This window comes from Elaeis guineensis, chromosome 1, assembly GCF_000442705.2.
Source record: "Elaeis guineensis isolate ETL-2024a chromosome 1, EG11, whole genome shotgun sequence".
Taxonomy (NCBI): Eukaryota; Viridiplantae; Streptophyta; class Magnoliopsida; order Arecales; family Arecaceae; genus Elaeis; species Elaeis guineensis.
The window spans coordinates 15,401,726-15,426,882 of NC_025993.2; the positions used below are offsets into that span (position 1 = coordinate 15,401,726).

The 25,157-nt window shown below is 38.4% G+C and overlaps 2 protein-coding genes across 13 annotated transcripts; both read right to left on the reverse strand.

Annotated features, from left to right (window-relative positions):
• Positions 1–923: 923 nt before the first annotated feature.
• Positions 924–8,352, reverse strand: LOC105038009 (fructose-1,6-bisphosphatase, cytosolic). Of its 12 annotated transcripts, none has more exons than XR_012138127.1 (16): positions 7,959–8,352; positions 7,440–7,487; positions 7,254–7,328; positions 7,085–7,146; positions 6,924–6,990; positions 6,340–6,453; positions 5,995–6,081; positions 5,652–5,722; positions 5,509–5,574; positions 4,643–4,729; positions 4,440–4,515; positions 3,424–3,538; positions 1,620–1,665; positions 1,524–1,583; positions 1,338–1,397; positions 924–1,199 (listed from the first exon to the last, which is right to left on the reverse strand). XR_012138127.1 is itself a non-coding variant. In XM_073250930.1 (13 exons), the coding sequence occupies exons 1-12, from the start codon at positions 8,115–8,117 to the stop codon at positions 3,425–3,427; spliced, it is 1,026 nt and encodes a 341-aa protein (XP_073107031.1). In that variant the 5' UTR covers positions 8,118–8,352; the 3' UTR covers positions 1,643–2,758; position 3,424. The 12 variants fall into 12 exon arrangements, 2 of the variants coding, with proteins under 2 accessions (XP_073107031.1, XP_010911973.1); XR_012138126.1 differs by having other exon boundaries at positions 1,338–1,407; XR_012138125.1 differs by having other exon boundaries at positions 1,338–1,422.
• Positions 8,353–10,636: 2,284 nt separating this feature from the next.
• Positions 10,637–24,595, reverse strand: LOC105038008 (VAMP-like protein YKT61). The gene is made up of 6 exons (XM_010913670.3): positions 24,179–24,595; positions 22,607–22,704; positions 14,963–15,067; positions 14,433–14,498; positions 11,962–12,048; positions 10,637–11,010 (listed from the first exon to the last, which is right to left on the reverse strand). The coding sequence occupies exons 1-6, from the start codon at positions 24,390–24,392 to the stop codon at positions 10,960–10,962; spliced, it is 621 nt and encodes a 206-aa protein (XP_010911972.1). The 5' UTR covers positions 24,393–24,595; the 3' UTR covers positions 10,637–10,959.
• Between the last annotated feature and the right edge of the window lie 562 nt (positions 24,596–25,157).

A 25,157-nucleotide genomic window follows, 5' to 3' on the forward strand; every position in this document is an offset into this window, starting at 1 on the left:
AGTGACCTGGGGAAAGGTTGATGGGGCTGGAGTCTACTTCAAAGGAAGAGCTAGAATGATCATATCTTGGCTTAGCCTGGGAAAGGGGATTTGTCTGACAAGAAAAGCGGTCTGATCAAGGTTTGTAGGCATTAATTATCTCAACATATGCAGGACCATACTAGCATCTAAATCAATTTTTGGAAAAGGGATCTTACAGAAGATTAGATTTATTCAAATTGCTGGGATGTCTTTAATCAATGATCCTGTTTTCAAGGAGATCATGATGCTTCAATCTATTTATTTTCCTTTATTCATTTCTTTTTGTTGATATTATACTGTTGTTGGACATGATCCCATGTCGATCCAGTCTTCTATTCTTTGGTGGTATATCCTCATAATTATTGTTTCATTCCACGCGCACTCTGCAAAGATAATGACCCAATGGATGCTTTGGTCTTCATACAGGTGACTTGAATTTTTTTTCTTTTTTCTTTTCTTGTCTTTCTTCTTTTGGTTAAACATTAAAGGATGGATACAAGGTTCACTAAACTACCTTGGGCCCAAGGTCCTAAAAACCGCAAGTACTAAACCCAAAAGCTTCATGATTCTTCATTCTTTGAGCATCATGTCACAAATTTTCCTATCAGAACTTGATCTGCAATACTCCTCCATAGGATTCAAACCCAGGACTGCCTCTGTACAGAGGAGAGTTACCACCATTTTCTCCAAGCTCTCTGATAGCTGCTTGAAATCCCCTAACACTCAAAACCACATGCTCCATGGAGTGCTAGGAAGTCAATTGCAGATGCTATCCATTCTTAGTTTACCAGTTTTGATTTTTCTATAGGACAAAATGTTTCTTCTTATCTTATATACTATTTATTTCCTAATCTTAGTTGATTCTTATATACCACTGATCATAGGTAATTGCGTTCCAGTGGTTAGTACAAAAGTGTATTGATGATTGCTATTAAATATTTGTGAAACCAATTCTTCAACAGGAACCAGTTCTTTCTGGTTGCTTCCTTCAAGCCAGAGCCATTTGATTGATCAAGTACTACTTTGGGTACAGAGTAGTGTGAGACTTTCCAACTGTAATCAAAGTGACATGCCTATTGGTTTTGTGGAAAGGGGAGAGAGATGATAAAATTATTGCAGTCTGCATTGATGATCCTCATCATCTCGCTGAGATCCGGTGTTTCTTTGAAGATTGTATCCTGTCATGATACACATTTATAGAGCTTAATTCCATAAAATAAATATTGCATCGAGTCGAAAATAAATCCTGGATTCCTGGATAAATTATGCAGATTAGAAAAATGAGAACAAGGAAGTTGCGGTCAACGAGTTCTTGCCTGCGGATATGGCCGATGATGCCATCCAGTACGCCATGCAAGTTGCTTCCAACTACAAGTCTATAAGATTCTGGTAAATGCAGTGCTGAACATTATCCATTTGTTAAATGTCATTGTTAAGCATTAATATGCTGGCAAGTATTCATCAAAAGAAAACAAATTGAAAGGCCTGATGGATATTCCTACCAAAAAGGTAAGGCATGATGGACTACTCTGGTGCTGTGGCGAGCTGGAGACGGTAGACTACCAGGGCTGTTTTTCTTTCTTTCTTTCCAGAAAAACCCAGGGCTGTTTTTCTTTCTTTCTTTCCAGAAAAAAATTCTATAGTCTGTTCTTCCAACCATCAAGGGAAGGGCAGAGAACACCTGCCATATTAGTTACGAATTATGATATTTAAAAAATGAGTAATTTTCTCCATCCTACATATGTTTAAAGCATATTCAAACGAAATAACATGATTTATTTTTCAGTTCAAAGATTGCTGTTCTGATTAATCTCTAATTCTCTTTCATCTTCTTATTGTTTTTGTTATTATTTTTTATATGCTACATCATGTATTATTTGTTTTGGTATTATTTGTTTTGGTGCTTATCACTGAGCCTTTTGGGTAGGATTTATGTGTGGGAATGGATAAGAAGATAGGTCTCTCAAGCAACTTTAAACCACTTCCTGTTGGAGACCATATCCTGCCCACACTCTTTTTAGCTAAAATAGTACAGGTCCCTTTTTTAGAAGGAATATGCTGGCTAGCATCATAACAAATTAAACTGTGAAAGCACCGTTTAGAAGATGACTGAGGATTCTTTTACAGAATATCAGTAGGATAAGGCACAAGAGGCGATAAGTTAGTCTAAATACCAAGGCAAGGGATGATGTTCTTGTTCTTCTTTGAGCAATGATGACCAATGTCACCGGCATCTCGAAATGATGACCAATGTCACCAGCATCTCATCAAGAGGGTGAAATGATACAAAAGGTGGAGAAGAAAAGAAATAGGTACAAAACCAAACAAAAACACCGGCTAGAGACAGTCCAACCTGGGTAACAAAGATTAATATAGACAAGTTGCTGAACTTCAATTGAGAGAGAACAGCTGCTAGGTTTTTTAGTGCAAGATGATCATGTTCATGTGTAGATGCTAGCAGCAACAACTATTCATCTTACCTCAGTTTCAGCTTCTAGTGCTCCTTGCTGCTTTGGCTGGCCATAACTTCACCACAGTTATGTTTGCTCCTACTTATATATGGTTTGAGGGTGATTAAAAGAGTTGCCCTTTTCTGATATTTTCTACCATCCCTTTTTGAATGATGTTTGGGATCTTGCAGTCAGCAACTTCTGAGTCCCCGCGTGTTTAGAGAGGCTAATGCAGTGGCAAGCTACATCTTGGACTACTACCTTGTCTCATTGTGCACTGGAGCTTTCTGAAGTAATTTGGAATGATAAGCAGCAGAGTTACATTTTCCAGAGTGGTGCCAACAGGCAAAACAGTATAGTAGACAGAGAGATGATCCCTTCAATCTCAGCCCAAATAGAATGCACAGGTAAACAAGAGCTTATGGTACAGACTAGGGATTTTCATCGAAAAAGGAATCATAGGAGGGAAATGCTTGTCATTTTCAACATCACAACCATATTCATGGCCTTGTCTAATATTCTGGAGGTTAGAAGGTTCTGAGATAATGTTAGAGAGCTGTAAAGAATGAATGTTCATATAGCAAGTTACTGTCTGATTGTACACTCCCTGTTTCAAACTTAATAGGTCTGTTAAATTAGCCAGGCACGAGAATTGTGAGTAGCTAGCAATTTTTAGCGTTTTGAGAAGACAGCATAGGAGGATGAAAAACTTGCTGCAAAATGGACAGGTTGTAGGATGTATAGAGTATAATTAAGTGGGTCAGATAAACAAATGCAGGTTTCAAAGGAAAAAGAAACAAAAGTTTTCACTGAATTGATTAAATTATTAGGATTGTTATACATGTCCTTTGAAAAGTATCATGCCTTGCCTTATGATGAACATGATAGTTGGTTATGATAACAAAACAGAAGATTGGGGGAATTTGAGATGTAAGCAAGGAAGTATCTCTACATCAGGCTTTGCTCTCTTCAGCAGCATAGAGTGATTTGATTTCCTCAACCTCATCATAGCTGCCGAGAAATATTGGAGACCTCTGATGAATCTCGGTCGGAACCAAGTCAAGGGCCTGCACAAATCATGATGTGAAGTTAGCTGACCAGGGCTGAGCTAATGATCTGCACTAAGCTGAATAAGAACTACAAATGTAACAAATGGCAATAAAACTTGTCCTAGCCTGACAATGTACGAATACAATGAGCAAAATGAGAGCATTATCCAACAGGAAAAATGTGAATCAATATTGACATGAAATCCACAACTATAATATTACCGAAATGCAAAACATTATGGCAGACCCAAAACTAAGCATTATTTGATTATTGGAGACATACAATGCCATTCCTTACATTGGTCAAAACTAAAAGCACTTCTTTTTTTTTTTTTCTCAAAACAAAAAAGTTGTTACAACTTAAAAGCGTTGTCTCTCCATCTCTTGCTTGCATGTTTTGTGAATGCTTGCTCTCCACAACTCTCTAAATTTATTTTCAATGAAAAAGGCTTGATTTCTTACTTACAAAAGGGAACATGTGAATTACTGCAAAATAGAATGAAACATGATTTTTGTATGGTGAAAATAACAACACATCTGCAGGAAGCTGAAACAGAACTACAAATGTAACAAACAGAACTACAAATGTAACAAACAGCCATAAAACTTGTCCTAGCCTGACAAGGTACCGATACAATGAGCAAAATGAGGGCATTATCCAATAGGAAAAATGTGAATCAATATTGACATGAAATCCACAATTACTCTAACATTGATGAAATGCAAAACATAATCCACAATTACTCTAACATTGATGAAATGCAAAACATTATGGCAGGCCCAAAACTAAGCATTATTTGATCATCAGAGACAGTCCATACCTATCCTTATATGGGTCAAAAAATAGAATGATTCAGTTAATAGCAGGGCATTATGTTAGATATCAAAAGAAAATAGAGAGGAAGCAAATTCTTCATACCCGCTGCTTTCCTGTGAAAGCTTGACCACCAGCTTGCTCCATCAAAAATGACATGGGGAACACTTCATAGAGCACACTGTTATATAAGATGCAACAATCAGCAACATATCTTTGGAAACTGATATAATTGTTTCTGTGGATGGGTGTGAGGCATAATCACTAGACATGAATGGATATGGAAGAATTCTAGCCTGAAAACATACCGTAGTTTTCCGTTTGGACTCTTCTTATCTGCAGGGTACAAAAAGATGCCTCCATATAGAAGAGTACGATGGACATCAGCAACCATGCTGCAGACCATTGAGGAACCATTCATGAAACAAAAAAAATGGAAAAGCAGCTTTTCTTTTTAGTGAGACATAATTAACTATTAGAATATCTGATTCAAATTTAAGGCATACATAAAAAATTAAGAAAATGATCAATTTGCTTTTGCTAGGTGCATATTAAATATTATATTTCTGCAATAAAATTGAGATCAAACCATGATCTTAGACCCATCTACGAGAAATTTAAAGAAAATTTTGTTAATATACTAAACCAAACTATGGGTATTGTAAATATTGTAAACTGATAACTACCTATCATACAATTCATGGATACCAGATCTTGTTTTCTTCTCCTTTCTCATTTCCTTTCCATTTAGCAGTACAATGGTAATATGCTGCCTTAAGTGTTTGAACCATGGACCTCTTCCAAGGGCAACCCTTAAGGAGAGGGGTGCCAACCAAGTGAACAAGCTCTGTGTGTGTGTGTGTGTGTGTGTGTTTGTGTGTGTGTGAGGCTAGAGTGAAATCTTGAGGGATAACACCCACTAAGCTAATGCTCGGGTCAAAACAGTTGTTAATAGTTACTAAATATAATATGGAAAACAAAAAGAAATGAAACTTTATGTAAAGAGAAATTCTAGAATCTTCATTAGAACTTGATTTTCTGATGTCTATCACAGTAAAATAACAACAAGGTTTTTATTCCATTACCAAGGGAATGCATAAAAAATGAAGTAGCTCAGATCAAAATAAGGGTAACTCAAGTTACGAATAGTAAGTTTGGCAAATCTTCCAGATACCTTCCAATATATCTCAGGGACTTTGGCGAGGAACCATCCTCAGGAAATTTGCATTTCTCCACAAACCTATAAATTAAAGAATGATAAGAAATTCAGCAACAAATATCTAATGAATTAAATTTAACAGGTTGAATCACACATACTTTGCTGTAGGTCCATCCCAGTTTTTGGCATTTCCTTCATTCACTGAATATATTTTGCCTTTCCTTGGTATCTACATTAACAAAGAGATACGACATGACTATGATGATATATCATGGCAGAAAAAAAAAAAGATGCTTGCTTAGGACTAACATAAGCATGCTCTATGTGGTAGCACAATTAGCATAGCATGCATACACTAGATCATAGATTGCTAGAAACATTACACAGATAAAAATGTCATCATAGGTTTACAGTAAACGAGTGAGCAAATAGCTTGGCCAATGAGGTGGCTGTTCCGAAAGCAAGATCTAAGAATCTTATTACCACCTGAACAACTCATACCTTTATGTTTGGATGAGTCAGTATGAACTCTCCAAGAGATGGATCTAGTGTGAAACCATTGACATCACTTCCAGTGCTCAATACAAGCTGCAATGTAAAAACTTGGAGGTTATTAGACATTGGAAGCAGGGCAAACAGCATCAAAGAGGATGATTCAGACTAGTGAATATATACACAAAAGAATGGCCAAGTATAAGCTGAACTAGTCATTTTCCTCTGAAGAAACTAGTTTTGAAGTAGAAAAATAATCAAAATCCATGTTTAATAATGTTACAGATATCATGGATGTGCTAAATTATTCCAAGAAAAAAGAGAGATTCACAAGAAATGCGAGGATCAGTTTACCGTGCAAGAACTTCCGTACATGCAATAACCAGCTGCTACCATATTCTTCCCTGGTTGCAATACATCATTTATAGTCACTTCATTCTTATCCTTTACCGTGTAAATCCCAAAAATCTGCAGACAAAAGCAGCAGTAGCAATAAATTAATAAGAAAATACTAAACTGTTTTCAGAGCTGGATAAAAATCAAAATGTTAATTGAGAACCAATTATGATATTTTCTGTTGGTATAAAGGTTAGCAAAAAATCTTGCAACATAAGTTTTAGGACTGGGGAAAGACCTTCCATGCTCAATCAATTCAGGATTTTCGATAATTCCTTCCTATTTTTAGTAGTTATTTTCTTCATACAAATGGATTGCTTTGATGAGCCCACCAAATGAGAGAATTAATCTTCACATTATAAAGATACAACTCATAACATCCTTAACATTGAATAAGGCGAATCATTAGCTATTATACGAACCAAGTGTAATTTGTTGGAAAGGATTTAGCCTTTTCCAATAACTTACATGTTTTTAGGATTTCAATCAAAATTTTAGGACTTTAGTGATATGATCATAACAAACAAATCAACTAATCATACCGTTCCAATTGAAACCCCACAGTCTATGTTAGAGGAACCATCCAGTGGATCAAAGACAACACAATATCTGCAGTATCAAGGATAATCCAAAAATTTTTTATTAGCAAGAGTCCAGATAATCCAATAGAGAGCACTCAAGACCAGAGGCAATCAGTACACACTTTCCCCGAAGTGCTGGATCCACAAATGTTGCCTCCTCATCCTCTTCTGAAACAAGAATACACTGCAAAGGAGAAATCAAAATAATAAAGTATGCATCACATGCTATAATTTCAAATGTTTATAAGAAAAAAAAAAAAAGGAAAATGACTCAAATCTCTTAATACTCACCGTACGACCACTACTTATCAAAGCTTTGACAAAGACTTCATTTGAAAGCACATCCAGCTTCTTTTGCTCTTCACCCTGAATTCAATATATGTAATCATAATATCCTTTGGTCCATTGAATCTTTTTCTTCTTGTCTTTTAATATATTCTTGTTTTAGTACTGAGCTCGAATTCAACAAGAGCTTGCCTGGACATTCTTATCTCCAGCAAGTCCAAGGAGCTTAGCAAGGCCAGCCTGTTCAAGTGAATGATAAAAATACAAGTTAAAATAACAGATGACAGAAGGAAACGAAATCATCAACTATAAAGATATAAAGATCCTGGAGACAATCAAATTTAGCAACAAAAACCAGATAAAAATTCGATCGAAAACTAATTCAAGTCTTCTGCAACCTACTTGTTTTGAAATCTACTTCTTTCCATCGTTACTTCATTTTAACCTACTCACCCCATTCGATCTCCTCAAAATAGATACAACTTTTATTACAGAATTCGACCATAAAAATTAAAATAGATACAACTCAACAACTGAGTGGAAATTTCAATCAACTCTTCTTGAAAACGTCTCTTTCGATCGCCGACTTCAAGTATACGTATACAATCACCATTGAAGCAAAAAGAAATAACAGAATCCCAATTTCTCTCGTCAAAAAAATTTTCGAAAGAGAAAAGACGAAAATAAAAGGAGAGGAAGAAAAAAAGAGACCTTGTTGACGGCGGAGCAGACGAACTTGCAGCCGAGGACGATGTGGCTGAGAAGGATGGTGAAATCCCCCCGCGACTCCGGGTGCTTCGTCTGCTCGTTCAGCACGTACCGCGTTATCGTCATCAGATCCGTCCGATGCGCGTCCGCCGCGTGATCCATCGTTCACCGATCCCTCCTCTCTCTCTCTCTCTCTCTCACGGCGAAGAAGAGATAGATGTTGGAACCTTGTTCAAGCTCGCTCTCTCTCTCTCTCTCTCTCTCTATATATATATATATATAAGAATAAGGGGAGAGGAGATAGGCCTATCCGCGGAAAGAAGGAAGCATCGACGACACGTGGCCGGTCCGCCGTGAGCTCGGTCTCGTGGCTACGGTGAGGATTACGCTCGTTCTTTCTCCCAGCACCGTGCGCGTGACGACGCCCCGGAGGTTAGGGGATTTTGGCTTCCAATAGTTTAAACTTTAAACAGAGAACGGGAGGCGTTGGAAGAAGGCGACAACATATTACAATATATATATATATATATATATATATATATATATATATATATATATATATATATATATATATATATATATTATATGTCGATAAAAATATGAGCCTTGGCAAATGCGCATAGAGAGTTATGTGCGGTCGCGTGATCTGACGTTCGTGGAAGATCTGGTTTTTTTTTTTTTTTTTTTTTTAATATATATATTGCATTTCTGATAAGATTATGAGTGGGTGGATAGGATATGCTTCTCTCGGCAAGTGGACGGTGGAAGGTTATCCGGAATATAGAAGTTTGTATGCGTTGAAGTCCGGGATATGGTTTCGGTCAGTTTGATGCGGTTAAGCATCAGCTCCTCGTCAGCTTTTACGGAAGTGCGGGCGGTATCCGATTCGACAGGTGTTGCTCCTTCGAGTAGCAATTCCTGAGAGATGTATCAACGTTGTTAATTCTTTCAGGGTAGAATGATAACCATTTAAGTGAATGATTGCAATTGACTTAAAATGGAGGTGATGGATTGCTAAGATTTTAAAAATAAAGAAATACTTGTTGTAGACGAGTGGGCCGTGGCCCGTTGGGAGGTTTTGATTAAGTTGCATTTTATAATATTATATAAGAATGGTATTTTTATTGTAAATTATCAAAATATTATACGTGGCATATATTATTCCAATAAATTTGCCAGAAGTCTGATTTTTGACTAATACTTGCATAATTATGGGCATAAGTAATTATAGTATTAAACAGGATTTCCCCAGCTATAATATCAAAGAATTTTATTTTTTTAAAAAATTCTGGCCCTATAATGCATTTTCACCCACGTCACTTTTTTACTGGACTTAATTACTCAGCGCAAAGTCTACATCAGTCTATCTTCTACTTTCTTTTTTTAAAAAAAAAAATTGATTCCCAAAGAATCTCTCCTCTAATAATGTAATTGGTCCCTATATTAACTTTTTCCTAATTAGCCTCTTTTCCACATCCTCTCTCATTGATTATGCACCAAAATCTTTCTTAACAATGCCTCTATTAATTAGTATTTTTTATTGTGCTGCTCATCCTCTCTCTCTCTCTCTCTCTCACACCAAAATATTTCCTCCTAGGGCCTCCCTGGTATTTTCATTATGCTTCTTCAAACATGAACATTAGATCCTCCTTCCCTAAGCCACACCTTTGCGCAGTATCAAATTTTTTCAAAATTTGAAATTCTTTTAAAAACTAGCCTAATAGAGAAATAACACTCAGGGCACACTCCTATTGAATGCAAATATAATTTTTCATTAAATACAAATATAAAAATTAAAATATTTTATGTTATTTAAAAATTAGAGAATTTTATTTGCATACGGACTAGGACTAAAATTTTATGAGGACTCCAGTACTTTATTTTTATGAAGATTCTAATTAATTTTGAATTGCTTATATAAATCTGTATTAATTAAAAATATATACAAATTATTAAAATTTGAGATTATTGAATATTATACCAATTTGATATCAGAACATCCTACTGCCCCTACCTCCTAGGCTTCTCTTATGTCATAACCAAAATCAGAAAGTAATAGAAACAAATAATTATTGTTAGGGACTAATATATAGTAATCAAAACCTAATCTAATCTGATGACTGCTATTAGGCTTGCAAAAACAAACGATGCGTACACGCTCGCTCGATTAAACTTAAACAGAAACTACCATTGGATATTTCTTCCACGCAAGCCAAATGTAGGCATGCTTATCCTTTGAGAAGTGGATCACAAGTGTTGAAGGATTCCGTCCCTCTTGCCAGCTGACAAGCTTGAAGACCCACGCTGTTCTGGTTTCACGTGAATTCTAGCGCACTGCCATAAAGTTCGATCAAAGCTTTAGAAACCGAAGGAGATTAAAGTTTGGTAGAATTGAATCAGCCGCTTAGCATGGGCAATTTAAGCGACGCATTAGGACTCAATTTTCAGATAAAAGACCTCTAATTCGTTTTGGTTTTTAAATTTTTGCTTTTAGACCAATCTATTTCTAATTAACTGAAACTGGGTTGTTCACGTTATTAAGAACGAAAATACACCAACGGAGATGGTACAAATTACATAATCCTGGTGCTTGACCCGCCAAACCTCTTGGGAGAACATCCAAATGTCTTTCTTGTGGTACTGTAGGTTAACACATCAGCAAGAACAGATCCATGAACAACTACAAAAGGAATAACATCACATCCAATTCTCATTAAAGGGAGGAAGATACAAAACTATATAATAACAAAATATAATTCATATGTGCTGGTTGCAAGACAGATTCATTGACATAAAGTAAGGCCGGGTGCCACCATAATCTTCCAATAATCTACCATTTTCTTTGGAGAAAAAAAATTATGACACATAGAAGACTGGAAATTCAGCAAGCACAGATAATCCAACAGACGATTATAATGAGTACATCAGATTTTTCATCATTATGCAGTCGACACCATGGATCAGAATCCAGAAATCTCACGAGGGTTCCTGATTTTCCACTATTTTATAGAATAGCACAACATTGGTTGGTTTTCTTGGCCTGCTTGTAGAACATCTGTTTAAAAGAAACGCCAAAAATAATCAGTGCACGGAAGCATGTACATGTAGCAAACTTTAGATGATCAAGGGTGCAAGGCGGTTTACATTTGTTTGGATGTCAAACAAAGGTGTATTTTCAGATATCATAGTGATATGGTTTGATCAGATCACTTAGAACAATAATATCTTATGCCAATGTTCATATACTTAATATGATACCAATGAGTAGAACACATTTATAATTATCAATTGTACATGTAAAGCCAAAACAAAAGAATACAAATGAAGGGAAGGCATTTAATTTTGCGATGTGCACTTGATAAAACTGCAGATAATTGTGTTCAACTATATGCATGGAAATCAAATAATATCGAACACCCCCGTTCATATGTGCCTTCATGCCCCCTACATGGTAGGATGGGGCATGTGTTCTTGTGTGAGTTGAGTTACTCGTGTGCAGATGATAGGAATCATTTTTCAGCATGAGGTTTTAATGAGCTAAGATCACTTAAAGACATTGTTGTCTGCTTACCTGTGAGGCTGCACTAAGATCTGAACTCTAGGTGTATTTTCAGATATCATAGTAATATGGTTTGATCAGCTCACTTAGAACAATAATATCTTGTACCAATGTTCATATACTTAATATGATACCAATGAGTAGAACACATTTATAATTATCAATTGTACATGTAATGCCAAAACAAAAGAATACAAATGAAGGGAAGGCGTTTAATTTTGTGATGTGCACTTGATAAAACTGCAGATAATTGTGTTCAACTATATGCATGGAAACCAAATAATATTGAACACCCCTGTTCATATGTGCCTTCATGCCCCCTACATGGTAGGATGGGGCATGTGTTCTTGTGTGAGTTGAGTTACTCGTGTGCAGAGGATAGGAATCATTTTTCAGCATGAGGTTTTAATGAGCTAAGATCACTTAAGGACATTGTTGTCTGCTTACCTGTGAGGCTGCACTAAGATCTGAACTCTTCTCAACTAAGCTATCCAATTTCTCCCCTCGAGCAAGCACACTGTCAATGGTCTTATGCTGCATCAATTCAACAAGCATGTGCAAGAGCACCAATTAGCAAAAATTAATGCCAAATTAAAAAAAATCATGCCAGTGATTTCTGATGAAAACTTCACTAGACCTGGAGCATGTTATTTATATTCCTTTAATGTTCATTTTATTCACAACAGGCTGATAAAGGTACTGTTTAAAATCTTTCATTTTTGTTTCAATTTATTTTTATTGATGTGGATTACCATGAGACTTGCAGTTTTCATATCCATAATCATAAAATAACTGATCCCATGAAGTCATGTCTTTTTACTAGAGTGAGGCATGTGCAACGCACGTGGCCTAGGAATCATGGAGGTGCAGGGCTCCTCTAATCACTGTGACTGAAAGTGGGAAACACATACAACAGGAAGTACCTTATGATAGGCTTAGCAGAGCTTGCACTAGACAGTTGAATAGATTTGATTAACAAGGTTCTGTTTGAACAGAATATCCAAATAACAAGAAGAAAACTACAGCTGTTATGAATGACATAGAATGAAGGCATGTAATACACACTACTGCCAACAGGTTCCCCAAACCTTATGGTATAGAGAATGGCTTTGTTAATCTTGCAAACTAAACACAAATGCCAATATCATAAAAAACGAGCTCCAGAGGCAAAAGCTAGAGTAGCATGTTGTCTCCACTTCCTGTTATGAAGTACAAGATTACTTCCAAGCTTAAGGCTCAATTTCCAAACTGAGCATGAGAATCTTGATAAACAATGCAAGCACACTGAAAACTTGAACCCTATGGGCATAATATGTCTCTTCTGTTTCCTCAAATATCAAGCATCAACCACTGTCACCCACAGGGCGGACACAGAATGTCCGAATGAACAAATTCCTCTCTTCTAATAATCAATCTCACACCCCTAATCACCAAGTAGTCGTGAACATATTTTCTAAAATGAGAAGTTAAATCTTTTTGCAGGAAATTTATCATAAACTTTTTCTTACCACTTGAGTAGGTAATAATTTTCATCTTAGCCAAAATACCAGTATTCATATTGGTTACTCATTGAAAATAACATGAAAAGATAACAGTCACCTTTTTATTTGGTTATATAAACTGATCTCGCATGAATTTGGTTGATCCATTCATGCTCTTATGCTTATAGAAATTGAAACTCTTTGGAAACAACATAAGCTGAAATAAATTAAATGAGTATGCAGACATAATATCACCAAGGTAGAGTTATGATAGTATTAGTCCAATGTCCATACCAATAGATTATTACATTAAACTTAAGCATAGCTTCAAATAAGTGATATAATCCTAGTGTTCCAATGAGTGTTTAGCTGAAAAAGGGTTGAATAAGTGGGTTAAATGGCTTTTACTCCCTCTTATTCCGCTTCCAAATATGGCCTACATCTTGCCGCTATATCCCATCCCATCCTTTTCATCATCAGAAGAAGATCAACAAATGAATTGTGTCAAAAACACCTTACGATTTGTCCATAACCTTGGAGAATACACATTCGTATGCCATAATTTCCTTTGGCATCACAAGATGGGGTACAGCATGCAAGACAAAGCGTCAACACACACATGCACCCACATAATCTTGATAGTCCTAAAAAAACTCACTATTGTCAGCACATAGTTTGTAGAAAAGATTTTACCCAGAAAAAAAATTGCATTTCATAGATTTAACATTGAGAAGATTTGCATTTGGTTTCTAATTAGCATTTCTTTCGTACAACTTATTGATATTCATCCAGGTTCCTTTTAAGTCTGAGACAGTGTGAGTTAATGGATTGCACTAATCAATATGTTCCACAATAATGGATTTCATACAGGCCGCTTTGAAGCTGATCATAGTAAAGGCACTAAGAATAAAGCCTATAATTTGAACACTGCAAAAATGACCTCTCAGAATATTGCTCCAATTTGAATAGTGAGCTTCGAGTCAGGATGAAATGTGCAAACTATGAATGGTTATAGTTTATCATAAAACTTCAAACCTCTGAATTATAGTTTTAGTTTAAGCTCCAGACAGCTCCTTCTAACATATGAATAATTTCCCCCTTTTTCTAGTCAGCAATGTCTGTCCTGCTGTTGTGTTCTTCTATATAGTATATGCTCTAGAAACTGCTAGAGCAACTATATTTTATCTAGTAACTGCTAAAGTATACATATTTTAAGTGTTCTATCAGCAGATATGGATGACATATAACAGCAGAACTGAATATATCGACATCATGTCCCACGTTCTCTGTTCATTTCTAATTTCCATGTTCTAACAACTGTCGATTAGCTATTCCTTGGTCTCGTCACAGAAGTAAAAAATAAGTAAAAATGTACAAATCATGATGTAGATAATCTAAATAAATGTAAGCCTACTCGGTCCTTTAATCATAACTTACCAGAATAATTTTGGTTTCATCCAAGTCCCTCTGAATTTTTAGCAATTTGTCAGCCTCTGCAGGATCCTAAGAAAAAGGTAAGACCACAAAAATATTAGTAAACAAATATGGTAGTGGTTCCAGTTAAAGACAAATTATGGCAACATGGAATCAGATGGTATCCATGTAGAACTCTGGTAATGGTTAACAAAAGATCCTGTACTGGTCTGGAAAACATGCTCAGATTCCAACATGTAATCAATCAGTATGTCTAAATTGTCTGGGATGCTTCTAACAGAGTTTTCAAAACAATGTATGTTTATGTGTGGATACCTTGCATGCACATAATCTCTGACAGTTATCACATAAATTTTCTTCCATATGCAAAACATAAAACATGTGAACAGTAAACAAAAATATTATGTTTCAATTGAGGCATATGTGACAACATTTCTTGGAGAGGTGCTCATCGAATTCTATCTGAAGCTCCCACTTCTGTTAACACATCCTACACACTAGTTATGGGCTTAAAAATATGGGAGAATACAAACCTGAAATTTCGTCAAAGCTTCATTCAGATATGGCCATGGTTGAGTGGCATCAGCCTCTACTGCTCTCCAAGAATCCCCAAAAGTCTTCTGATAGTCATCTAGGACCTTCAAAGCATTTTCAAATATTTTATAACTATGAAAATTAACTAAAAGAAACTAAAGACGGTAGTAAGGCTAACTTAATTAGGTGATTGTCTCAACTGCAAAAAAGATCTTCCACTTAAAGTATAGCCAACATCTGTAACTTTAGTGTCAAAACATAAAATAGCGGTCCAATCCAAATAGCTAGATCTTAAAACCCGTAAAACAGGTATCATCTCACATAATTTGGTTCAAAATTCAAAAATTTATGTCATGGAAAACAGATTTTCTAATCCAGCAGCAACCATTAAATATTGAGTATCCTTTTTGCTTCAAATACCATAGCATAAGACAACATTATACACGCAAAGTCAGAGAATAATGCAATTATGAGACGTAAATCATGAGATGTTTTCCTCTTGCAATGAAGAAATCAGAATACCCAGAGCTTATAATTGTCTGAGAAATTTATCAGATACAATCAATGACAAAAGCAGATAACAGCACAAAAGTTGGGTATGGATTGGGGCTCGCCCCAGGGCTCTTAGCCCTTTGCTCAGCATTAAAGATTCTGGATTCACGTCTTCGGTGGTGCATCCCAAAGTATTTGGGCTTGAGTAATTATATTGTATCACTGCCATCTATGCTTATACTCAAAAATATCAAGTTTAACAAGAACCTCACCCATTTGTAGTTGCTCCCACATCTATCACACTGCCAAACTCTAGTATTTGCAATGTCAGCAATAATAAACGAGAAAGCAAAATAATAGATTCCATTTTGAAGAAAATGCAACTGCGGAAAATCTAGCTAATAGGGAATAGTATATAAATGGAAATACTATCTTTGAATGTGATGGATAACACATTATCACATTTGTCACCTCAAACTGAAACACATATTTCATCAACGGTGATAACTTTCTAACCAAATGACTCAGGGCAGTGAATCTCTAGTTTCCGTTTGATTACTAAATTCTCAGGATATGAGAGGTAAATCAGCATGAAGCATTATCCACAAATAGTGTCATGTGGAAAATGTTAGGCCTCATGTGGTGCTCCCAAGGCTCAGGGGACCAAGGCTAAGGCCAAAGTCCAAAGTTCATGAGGTGCTCATGGGGTTTCTAGGACCAGTTTGGATCCTAAGATGAAAGACTGTCAGCCTTTCGGATCTTGAGGTTCAGAAATTTTGGACCTCAAGGGGCTAACTTATTTTGGGCTAGATTTGAGTCCTAGATAGATGAGATTTGTTCAAATCATGGATGTATATGGGTTTGGGTTAGCATAAATCTCATATCAAGTTAGCCAAAGAAGTTTTGTGATTAGGTCACATTGACCTTGTATAAATACCTTTGTATTTAGGGTTTGTATGAAGGATTCAATCAATCAAATCATTTTCTTCCATAACTCTCTCTCTTCCTTCCTTCCCCCCACCCCCCCTCTGGTCTTCTCCACGTCCTAGAGCTAAGAAACCTAGGGTTTCTTGGCTGCCAACCCAAAAAGGAAAGAAAGGAACCAGCACTGCCTCTTTTGCACGCCCCTGTTTTGAGCGCCCCCTTTTGGCCGCCCAAAAGGAGTTCCAGGTCTTAATTTTTTTGGTTTTGGAGGCTTCATCAAGTGTGCTTCCAGGTCTCAAAAAATGGATTTAAGATCTGGTGGAGAAGGGGTTCAAATCGAAGAAAGAAATCCTACCGACAAGATTTACAAGGCTGCTGCAACCAGAAAGGATGTTCTTCTTCAACGTGTTTCATCCCCTTCCAGGGAGTTTTCTTCATTGATCTTCTGGTGGGAGGTACTCCACAAACCTGAGAACATGGCACAATAAGTGGTATCAGAGCCCGTGTTGCGTGGAGGGAGAACGAGACGCCAGAAGGTGAAGATCTTCAAAGGCTGAAGTTTCAGCAAGATCCCTGTCAAGGTACTTCTCAAATCCCTTGGAGTTTTCTGTTGTGATTGGTTTGGATCCAGCCATGGCAAGCAACATGAAGGTCGATTTTGAGAAATTTAATGGGAAAAGAAACTTTTCTATGTGAAAAGTTAGGGTTGAAGATCTCTTGGTTCAGGCAGATCTAGATTAGACGTTGGAGGAGAAGCCTGAAGGGATGTCGAATCGTCAATGGATGTCCCTGGAGAAGAAGGCTTATTCAGTAATTAGAGAATGTTTGGCGGATGCGGCTCTCCATTCGGTGTTAGAGGAGAAGACTCCGAAGGGTTTGTGGTCGAAGCTGCACACCATATATATGGAAAAAAACATGTGCAACAAGCTGATGTTGAAGAAGAGACTGTACAGCCTTCGGATGCAGGAAGGCGGAGATGTCTTGGGTCACATTCTGAGGTTCGACCAGATGTGCTACGAGTTGCTGAACGTCAGGGTGAAGATGGAGGAGGAAGATAGATCTCTATTATTGCTATGCTCGCTGCCCCCTTCCTATGATCCATTGATGACGACGCTGTTATATGGCAAGGAGACTATGGAGTATGAAGATATAGTCTCGGTGCTACGCTCCAATGAACAGCGAGAAAAGATGACCAAGGATGAAGCTCCACAGGAGGGCTTGGCCGTGGGGGAGTGGTCAGGAAAAGGAAAAGAAAGGGGCAAATCAAGGGGACGATCAAAATCCCGAAAGAGTAGAAGCAAAAAAGAGGCTCGGTGCGACAAGTGCAATGAGATCGGACACTTCAAGCGAGATTGTTCGCAGTGGAAGAGCAAGAAGGGAGACAAGGGAGGATCTAATGCACTAAGTACGGTGGCTGATCAGGAGGTGGAGGATGACCTCTTGATGGTATTTGATAGTCACAGGTGATACACAGATGTATGGACTCTAAATTCAGTCTGTTTGCATCACTACACCCCAAACCGGTCTTGATTCGTGACATAAACCAAAATTGATGAGGAGACTGTGACACTCAGAGATGATCACCCATGCAAGGTTGCTAGTATAGGGAGCATTCGGGTGAGGATGTTTGATGGGATGGTGCAGACTCTCACAAATGTGAAGCATGTCTCAGAATTGAAGAAGAATCTGATGTCACTGAGCTATTTGGAGCGGAGCGATTTCAGCTTCAGCAATCGTGCCAGAAGTGGAATCTTGAACATCTCAAATGGAGCCATGGTGGTGATGAGAGATAGAAGGATGGAGAATAACCTCTACAGGTTGGAAGGATCTGTGGTGATTGGAGAATCTGATGCTGTAGCACAGGATCAGCAGGGGGCTCATCGGTTGTGGCACTACTGCCTAGGCCACATGGGTGATCGTGGGATGAAGGAGCTGAGCAAGCATGGTCTGATTTCAGATCTGGATGAAGGTATTTCAGAGGTATGTGAGCCATGCTAGATGAGAAAGCAGAGGAGAGTGTAATTTGCCAGCAGTTCAGTCCGCAGTACAGCCCCACTAGAACTAGTTCACACTGATGTGTGGGGACCGACCCTGATTTCAGCCAGAAATGGGGTAAGATACTTCTTGACCTTTATAGATAATTTCTCAAGAAAGGTATGAGTTTACTTCATGAAGGAGAAATCAGAAGTCTTCATCAAATTCAAAGTGTGGAAAGCTGAGGTGGAGAAGGAGACAGGTCAGAGCTTGAAATGTCTGCGGTCCGACAATGACGGAGAGTACACCAGCGGAGAGTTTTATATTTTTTGTGAGGAGTGCAGCATCAAAAGGAACTTCTCGGTGAGAGAGACTCCTCAGCAAAATGGGATGACCGAGAGGATTAACAGAATCCTTTTGGAAAAGACACGATGCATGAGGCTGCAGGCAGGGCTTCCTAAGGCGTTCTGGGTTGATACAGTGGATGCAACCTGCTATTTGGTGAATCGGTCATCTCACACAAGATTAGATGATGGTATTCCAAAGGAAAAATGGTTTAGAAGGAGGATTGAGGACTGAGCCATCTAAGGGTGATTGGATGCACGGTATATGTGCACATCGGTGCTGGTGAGCGGACTAAGTTAGACGTCAGGTCACGGAAGATGGTGTTCTTGGGGTATCCACGAAGAATTAAGGGATACCGGCTGTGGAATCCCTTGGAGAAGAAGGTCGTCATCAGTAAGAAGATGTCACCTTCGATGAAAATTCAGTTCTTCAAAGGCGAGATGGCATGAAGGAGCAGCAGGAGGTCCAGCAGGGCAGCACTAGACAACTTACATCCTATTCTTTTTTGCCTCTTGCAGGTGCATCGAAAGGACTTGGTATTCAGGTGGAGCACTCTTCAGATGTGACTCCACAGGTGGAGAGAGCTCAGACGGGTGATAGAAGCCAAAAGGTCGAGCAGGAGCAAGTTGGACCTAGGATGGACATCGGGGTTGTACTGCACAAGCCCAAAAAGAATGTCAAGCAACCGAAACGATATGGCTTCGAGGAGATGTTGTTATATACCCTGGTGACAGCAAATGGAGATCCCTACACCTACGAAGAGACCATGGAGTGTCAGGACTGAAAGAGGTGGGTCCAAGCAATGTCCGAGGAGATGCGGTCTCTCTACAAGAATGAGACGTGGCGATTGGTGCAGTTGCCACAGGAAAAAAAATCCATTGGTTGCAAATGAGTTTACCAATGCAAGGAAGAGCCTTCGGAGCAAGGAGGTATCAGGTTCAAGGCGAGGCTAGTAGTCAAAGGATACTCCCGAAGGAAGGCATCGACTTCAGTGAGGTTTTCTCTCCTGTCGTCAGACATACTTCCATCAAGATGTTACTGAGCATCGTAGCAGCTCAGGACTTGGAGCTGGAGCAGATGGATGTCAAGACGGCTTCCTCCATGGGCATCTGGAGGAGAGCATCTATATGGAGCAGCCACCGGGGTTCCAAGAGCCAGGAGCAGAAGGGAAGGTCTGTTTGCTGCAGAAATTGTTGTACAGGCTGAAGCAGTCACCGAAGCAATGGTACAAACGATTTGATTCCTATGTGAGGAGCATCGAGCTTTCCAAATGCAAGTATGACTCTTGTGTTTATGTTCGACCTTTGGAGGATGGATCTAGGGTGTTTCTACTCTTGTATGTAGATGACATGCTTATAGCATGCAAGAGTAGGAAGGTTGTGCAGGAACTGAAGGCAGTCTTGTCTCGAGAGTTTGAGATGAAGGATTTGGAGCCTGCGAGAAAGATCTTAGGCATGAAAATTTTCAGAGATTGAGCCAAGAAAGTGCTGCATTTATCTCAAGGAGGCTACATCAAGAAGGTCTTGGACAGGTTTAGGATAAAAGAAGTAAAATCGGCGGAGCTGCCACTTGTCGGATACTTCAGACTCTTGAAGATGATGTCGCCACAGACTGAGGTGGAGGCTCAGGAGATGAAGAGAGTGCCGTATGCCTCTGGTGTAAGAAGCTTTATGTACGCCATGCTGTGTTGTAGGTCAGATATCGCCCACGCAGTGAGCCAGATCAGTAGGTTCATGGCACAGCCTGGCAGGGAGCACTGAAGAAAATCTTCAGGTACTTCATGGATACTGTTGGAGTCGGCATCTACTACGGACAGCAAGGAGGTGCTGAAAGACTCTCCAACACGTCCAAGAAAGCTCGAAGGCTAATAGGAGGGTTTGTAGATGCTAATTTTGGTGGAGATGTGAACACTCGGCGATCTACGACAGATTTTGTATTCAGCCTGTTTGGAGGTCCAGTTTCGTGGAGATCGTGCTTGCAGCCCATCACGACCTTATCGATCACTTAGGCGGAGTATATTGACGTTACGAAGGCAGCGAAGGAGGCCCTATGGCTGAAGGATTTGGCGTTGGAGATGGACCTTGCACAGGAGACCGTCAGGGTGCACTATTACTTGCACAGAACTCTATCTACCATGCGAAGACGAAGCATATTGACATTAGATATCACCGGATCAGAGAGCTTGTGAAAGAAGGCAAGATGAAGCTGGTGAAGGTCCACACCAAGGAGAATCTAGCGGATGCACTGACGAAGATTCTTTCACGGAACAGCTTTCGAAAATGTGTGACACTGATGTGCTTGATGGATATGATGGAGTTGGCTGAGGCCTTGGGGCACCAAGGTGAAGATTGTTGGACCTCATGTGGTGCTCCCAAGGCTCATAGGACTAAGGCTAAGGTCAAGATCCAAAGTCCATGAGGTGCTTATGGGGTTTCTAGGACTAATTTGGATCTTAGGATGAAAGGCTGTCAGCCTTTCGGATCTTGAGGTTCAAAAATTTTGGACCATGAGGGGCTAACTTGTTTTGGGCTAAACTTGAGTCATAGGTAGATGAGATTTGTTCAAATCATGGGTGTACATGAATTTGGGTTAGCACAAATCTCATATCAAGTTAGTTAAGGGAGTTTTGTGGTTGGATCGCATTAACCTTGTATAAATACCTTTGTATTTAGGGTTTGTACGAAGGATTCAATCAATCAAATCATTTTCTTCCAGAACTCTCTCTCTTTCTTCCTTTTCCCCATCTTTCTGGTCTTCTCTATGCCCCAGAACCAAGAAACCTAGGGTTTCTTGGCCGCCAACCCAGAAAGAAAATAAAGGAACCAGCACTGCCTCTTTTGCACGCCTCTGTTTTGAGCGCCCCCTCTTGGTCGCCCAAGAGGAGTTCCAGATCTTAATTTTTTTGATTTTGGAGTCTTCATCAAGTGTGCTTCCAGATCCTAAAAGGTGGATTTCAGATCTGATGGAGAAGGGGTTCAAATCGAAGAAAGAAATCCTACCGACAGGATTTACAAGGCTGCTACAACCAGAAAGGCTGTTCTTCTTCAACGTGTTTCATCCCCTTCCAGAGAGTTTTCTTCATTGATCTCCTGGTGGGAGGTACTCCACACACCTGGGAACGTGGCATAACAGAAAATAGGAGATAACATTCTATAACTAAAAATCTGAAGGCATGTGGCCCAAAATTAGTTACTGTATTTGTACTTGTCTGACCATAAATCTTGCATTTTGTGAAGTTTGTTGCTTTATTTTATTGTGCTTCTCCTTTTCCCATGATTGCACTGATGAGGCCGTGTTTTCAAGGGAACCAATAAGGCCAAATTTCTGTGCAATTTATTGTACTTTTCAAATATCAAGAAGGCTGGATATACTTTAGCACTATTTTTCTGAATATTTTCCAATTATTTAACAGTATATTACTCAAAAACAACAGCTAATAGCAATGTGCTCCTTTTCCAACTCTCCATCTCCTTCTTAACCATCAATATCACTAATTAACCTTAAAGTTGCATGTTGTTAATGTTACAAATATCCATCTGACTGAAGTACTAGCCCCTAAGAAAAATGAAAGCATATAAGAATATGTCAAGCTATCTTCCAAATCTTGGGATAAACCTTTAAAATTGCACATAACTGCATACTTTTGCCACATGAGTACTCTTCAGAAAAATAAAAGTACAGTAGTTTTTATTATGAACACAGGATAACTTCAAAATCATGAAGAAAGCTAACATATAATACAAGTATTCAGATAGCAAGAAGATTGCAAGGTCAAATAAACAGTCATATCATATGAACACAAAAGTTTCCAAGGTAAATTTAGTGCAAATCAACAACAAAGACTTTTGCAACTTTCTCCAAATAACATTACAATGGGAAATTAGTGGGGTCTTAAAGAATTCAATTACCGTATTTAGGAGAGAAAATGCACTTCGCACAGGATAATGATCATCCATGAATGCCAATGCACAAAGACCATTTCTATTGTAAGAATGCACCTTGTATTCTACAGCAAAAAAATTAGTCAACAATCAAAAATCTAGGTTGAATTATTCTATGAATAATATAACAAAGAATTAAAAGAAAGTTATTGTAATTTATATCACCTAGGATACAAGTCTAATTATGTATTGAAGATAATTAACAACCACTTGCACATATTCGCATCTCAAGTTCCTGAATCTATTATATGGAGCAAGTAAAAAAAGGCAACCAATTAGATCTCTAACAAATATTGTTTTCATTTTTATACTTTTATTTCTATCTTCATGGTATAAACATCAAGTAAAAAAGGGGGTTGAACTACAAAAATCACTAGTCCATATATGTTAGATGATTAGTGACCACTGAAGGAAAGCAGCAAGTTTCTTCTCATGCATCTGAACCATGGAAGGCATCTGCATTGTACATCAAACCAAGCCAAGAGGCATTAACATTCTATGGGCTTAAAAATATAGAAGCCCCACAATTTTTAAGGAAACTCACATGCCACACACCTTGATCAAACCGGTAGAAACACTCTGAAAACCAATATTCAGTAGCAAGACACCTCGGGCAGTGATTTTAGAACAGAAAAGAAGCAAAGACAAAATAAGGAAGAACTTCTACAGATAGTCAACAAGCATACGTTCTAGAGATGCAGATTCTTGAACAAACATGTTGTTAGGGATTTATCCGTTAGAGTCCAAGTTTTAAAGCCCACAACACTTTTCCAACAATAACTAGTGGATAAATTTCTATTTCACTGAAGTTGTGTTAATATGGTTATCAAAAAGTGGTAGTGCTTTGAATTCTTCCAAGTTATCTTTCTAAGTTTTCTTTGAAAATCCAGCATACTTTTCCTCTGGAAATTAGGAAAAAGACCAATCAAATCCCGAACATCTAGGATCAGCTAAATAGATCCTCCCTCACTGATTGTCTTTATTAGAATAAAGAAACCTCCATTAAGTCCTCAACTTTTTCCAAAGTCCTTCTTAAAACCTCCATCCACGTTAGCATAGGCTTTCCTCCTCTTTTTTTTTTTGAGCCTTTAACACAAATTCAAGTACTTCCCTTAACAAGATTCCCTCGGATCTTTGATACACATGCCCATACCATCTCAACTTATTTTCCATCACTTTGTCACCAATTAGCACCACTCCCACATTTCCTCTCGAAACAAGACGTGAATTTTGGATTCAACACTCCATGTCTAGGGCATCTAAAAATTTCATCCCCAAGAAAAGCGAACACTTCAATCCCAAAAGTACCGATATACAGTACAATGTGATCGCAGGAGAAAGATTCCGAACTTCTCCGTGAAGAACAAAATTTTTGGTTAATTCTACCGCGAAAGAACCGAGATTCTCCAATTCCCATCAAGATTTTGCAAACTAAGGCATCGATCAAGCATGTAGACCAAATCTCCTTGGCAACTACTCAAATCAAGCCAATAGAATTTAAAAGGGGATCGAAAAAGGGGATAGAAATTGGCAAAAGACCTTCGTGCTGGACGGACTGGCGCTGGCCGGGCGGCGTCCTCTTGGCGACGGTGCGGGCGACGAAGAGGATGAACTCCTTGGCCGCGCTTCTCTGGAAGTAGCCGAAGTGGCTGACGTCGGAGGCGTTGGCGAGGACCACTGCCTCCGCCGGCCCGGAAGAGGAGGAATCGCCGGCGCCGGAGCATTTCAGGACGAGAAGCGCGGTGATCTTCATCGATCGGACGCCGCGGAACCCGAAAGAGAAACCCTAGGGATTCTTTCCTTCTTTTCCTCTCTGTTCTTCGTCGATCTCTCTTCCTTCTTGGAGAAAAGAGAAGGGAAGGAATCTAACAGGAGGACACGGCGTGGAGACTGTTACTAATCGAGGAAGGAAGAACGGAATTGGATACCAGCTTTCCTGGATTCCGTTAGCCGTCTGGGGCTTTATTAGAGAGAAACTGCGACGTGACTTCATTTTATTGTATTTACTTTAAAATCGGTGAAAAGTTGCCGAAGTAAGTTTTGCTTTTTTTTGTGCCTCTTTTAATTCTATCTTGTGGAATAGGAGAAAGCGAAATAAATATTTACAAAAAAAAAAAGTCTGAAACTGCTTTTTGAAGCCTAAAGCGCTTTCTGAATTCTGATTGCCATTTTTTTTTTTTTTTTGACCTTTTACGTTTATATAAGTCAGTTATGAGTAACTGGAGTGATAATTTTAATCGACTCATTAAATATCTGATCCAATATGATCCGAAGGAGATAAATTTTATCTGATCCGATTGAAATCTGAATAGGTATGGTTTCAAAAAAAATATTCAAAATAAATTTAGGACAATTATGATATGCTCCAACCCGAAATATAATTTTAATATATATTTTTTTTAAATTATAATAATTTTATATTATTTATATATATTCGATCCGATCAATTTTTTTTATCTATCCAATCCGATCCGATTTGGATCTTTATTTGATCCGACCTAAGATGGATATAAGATGA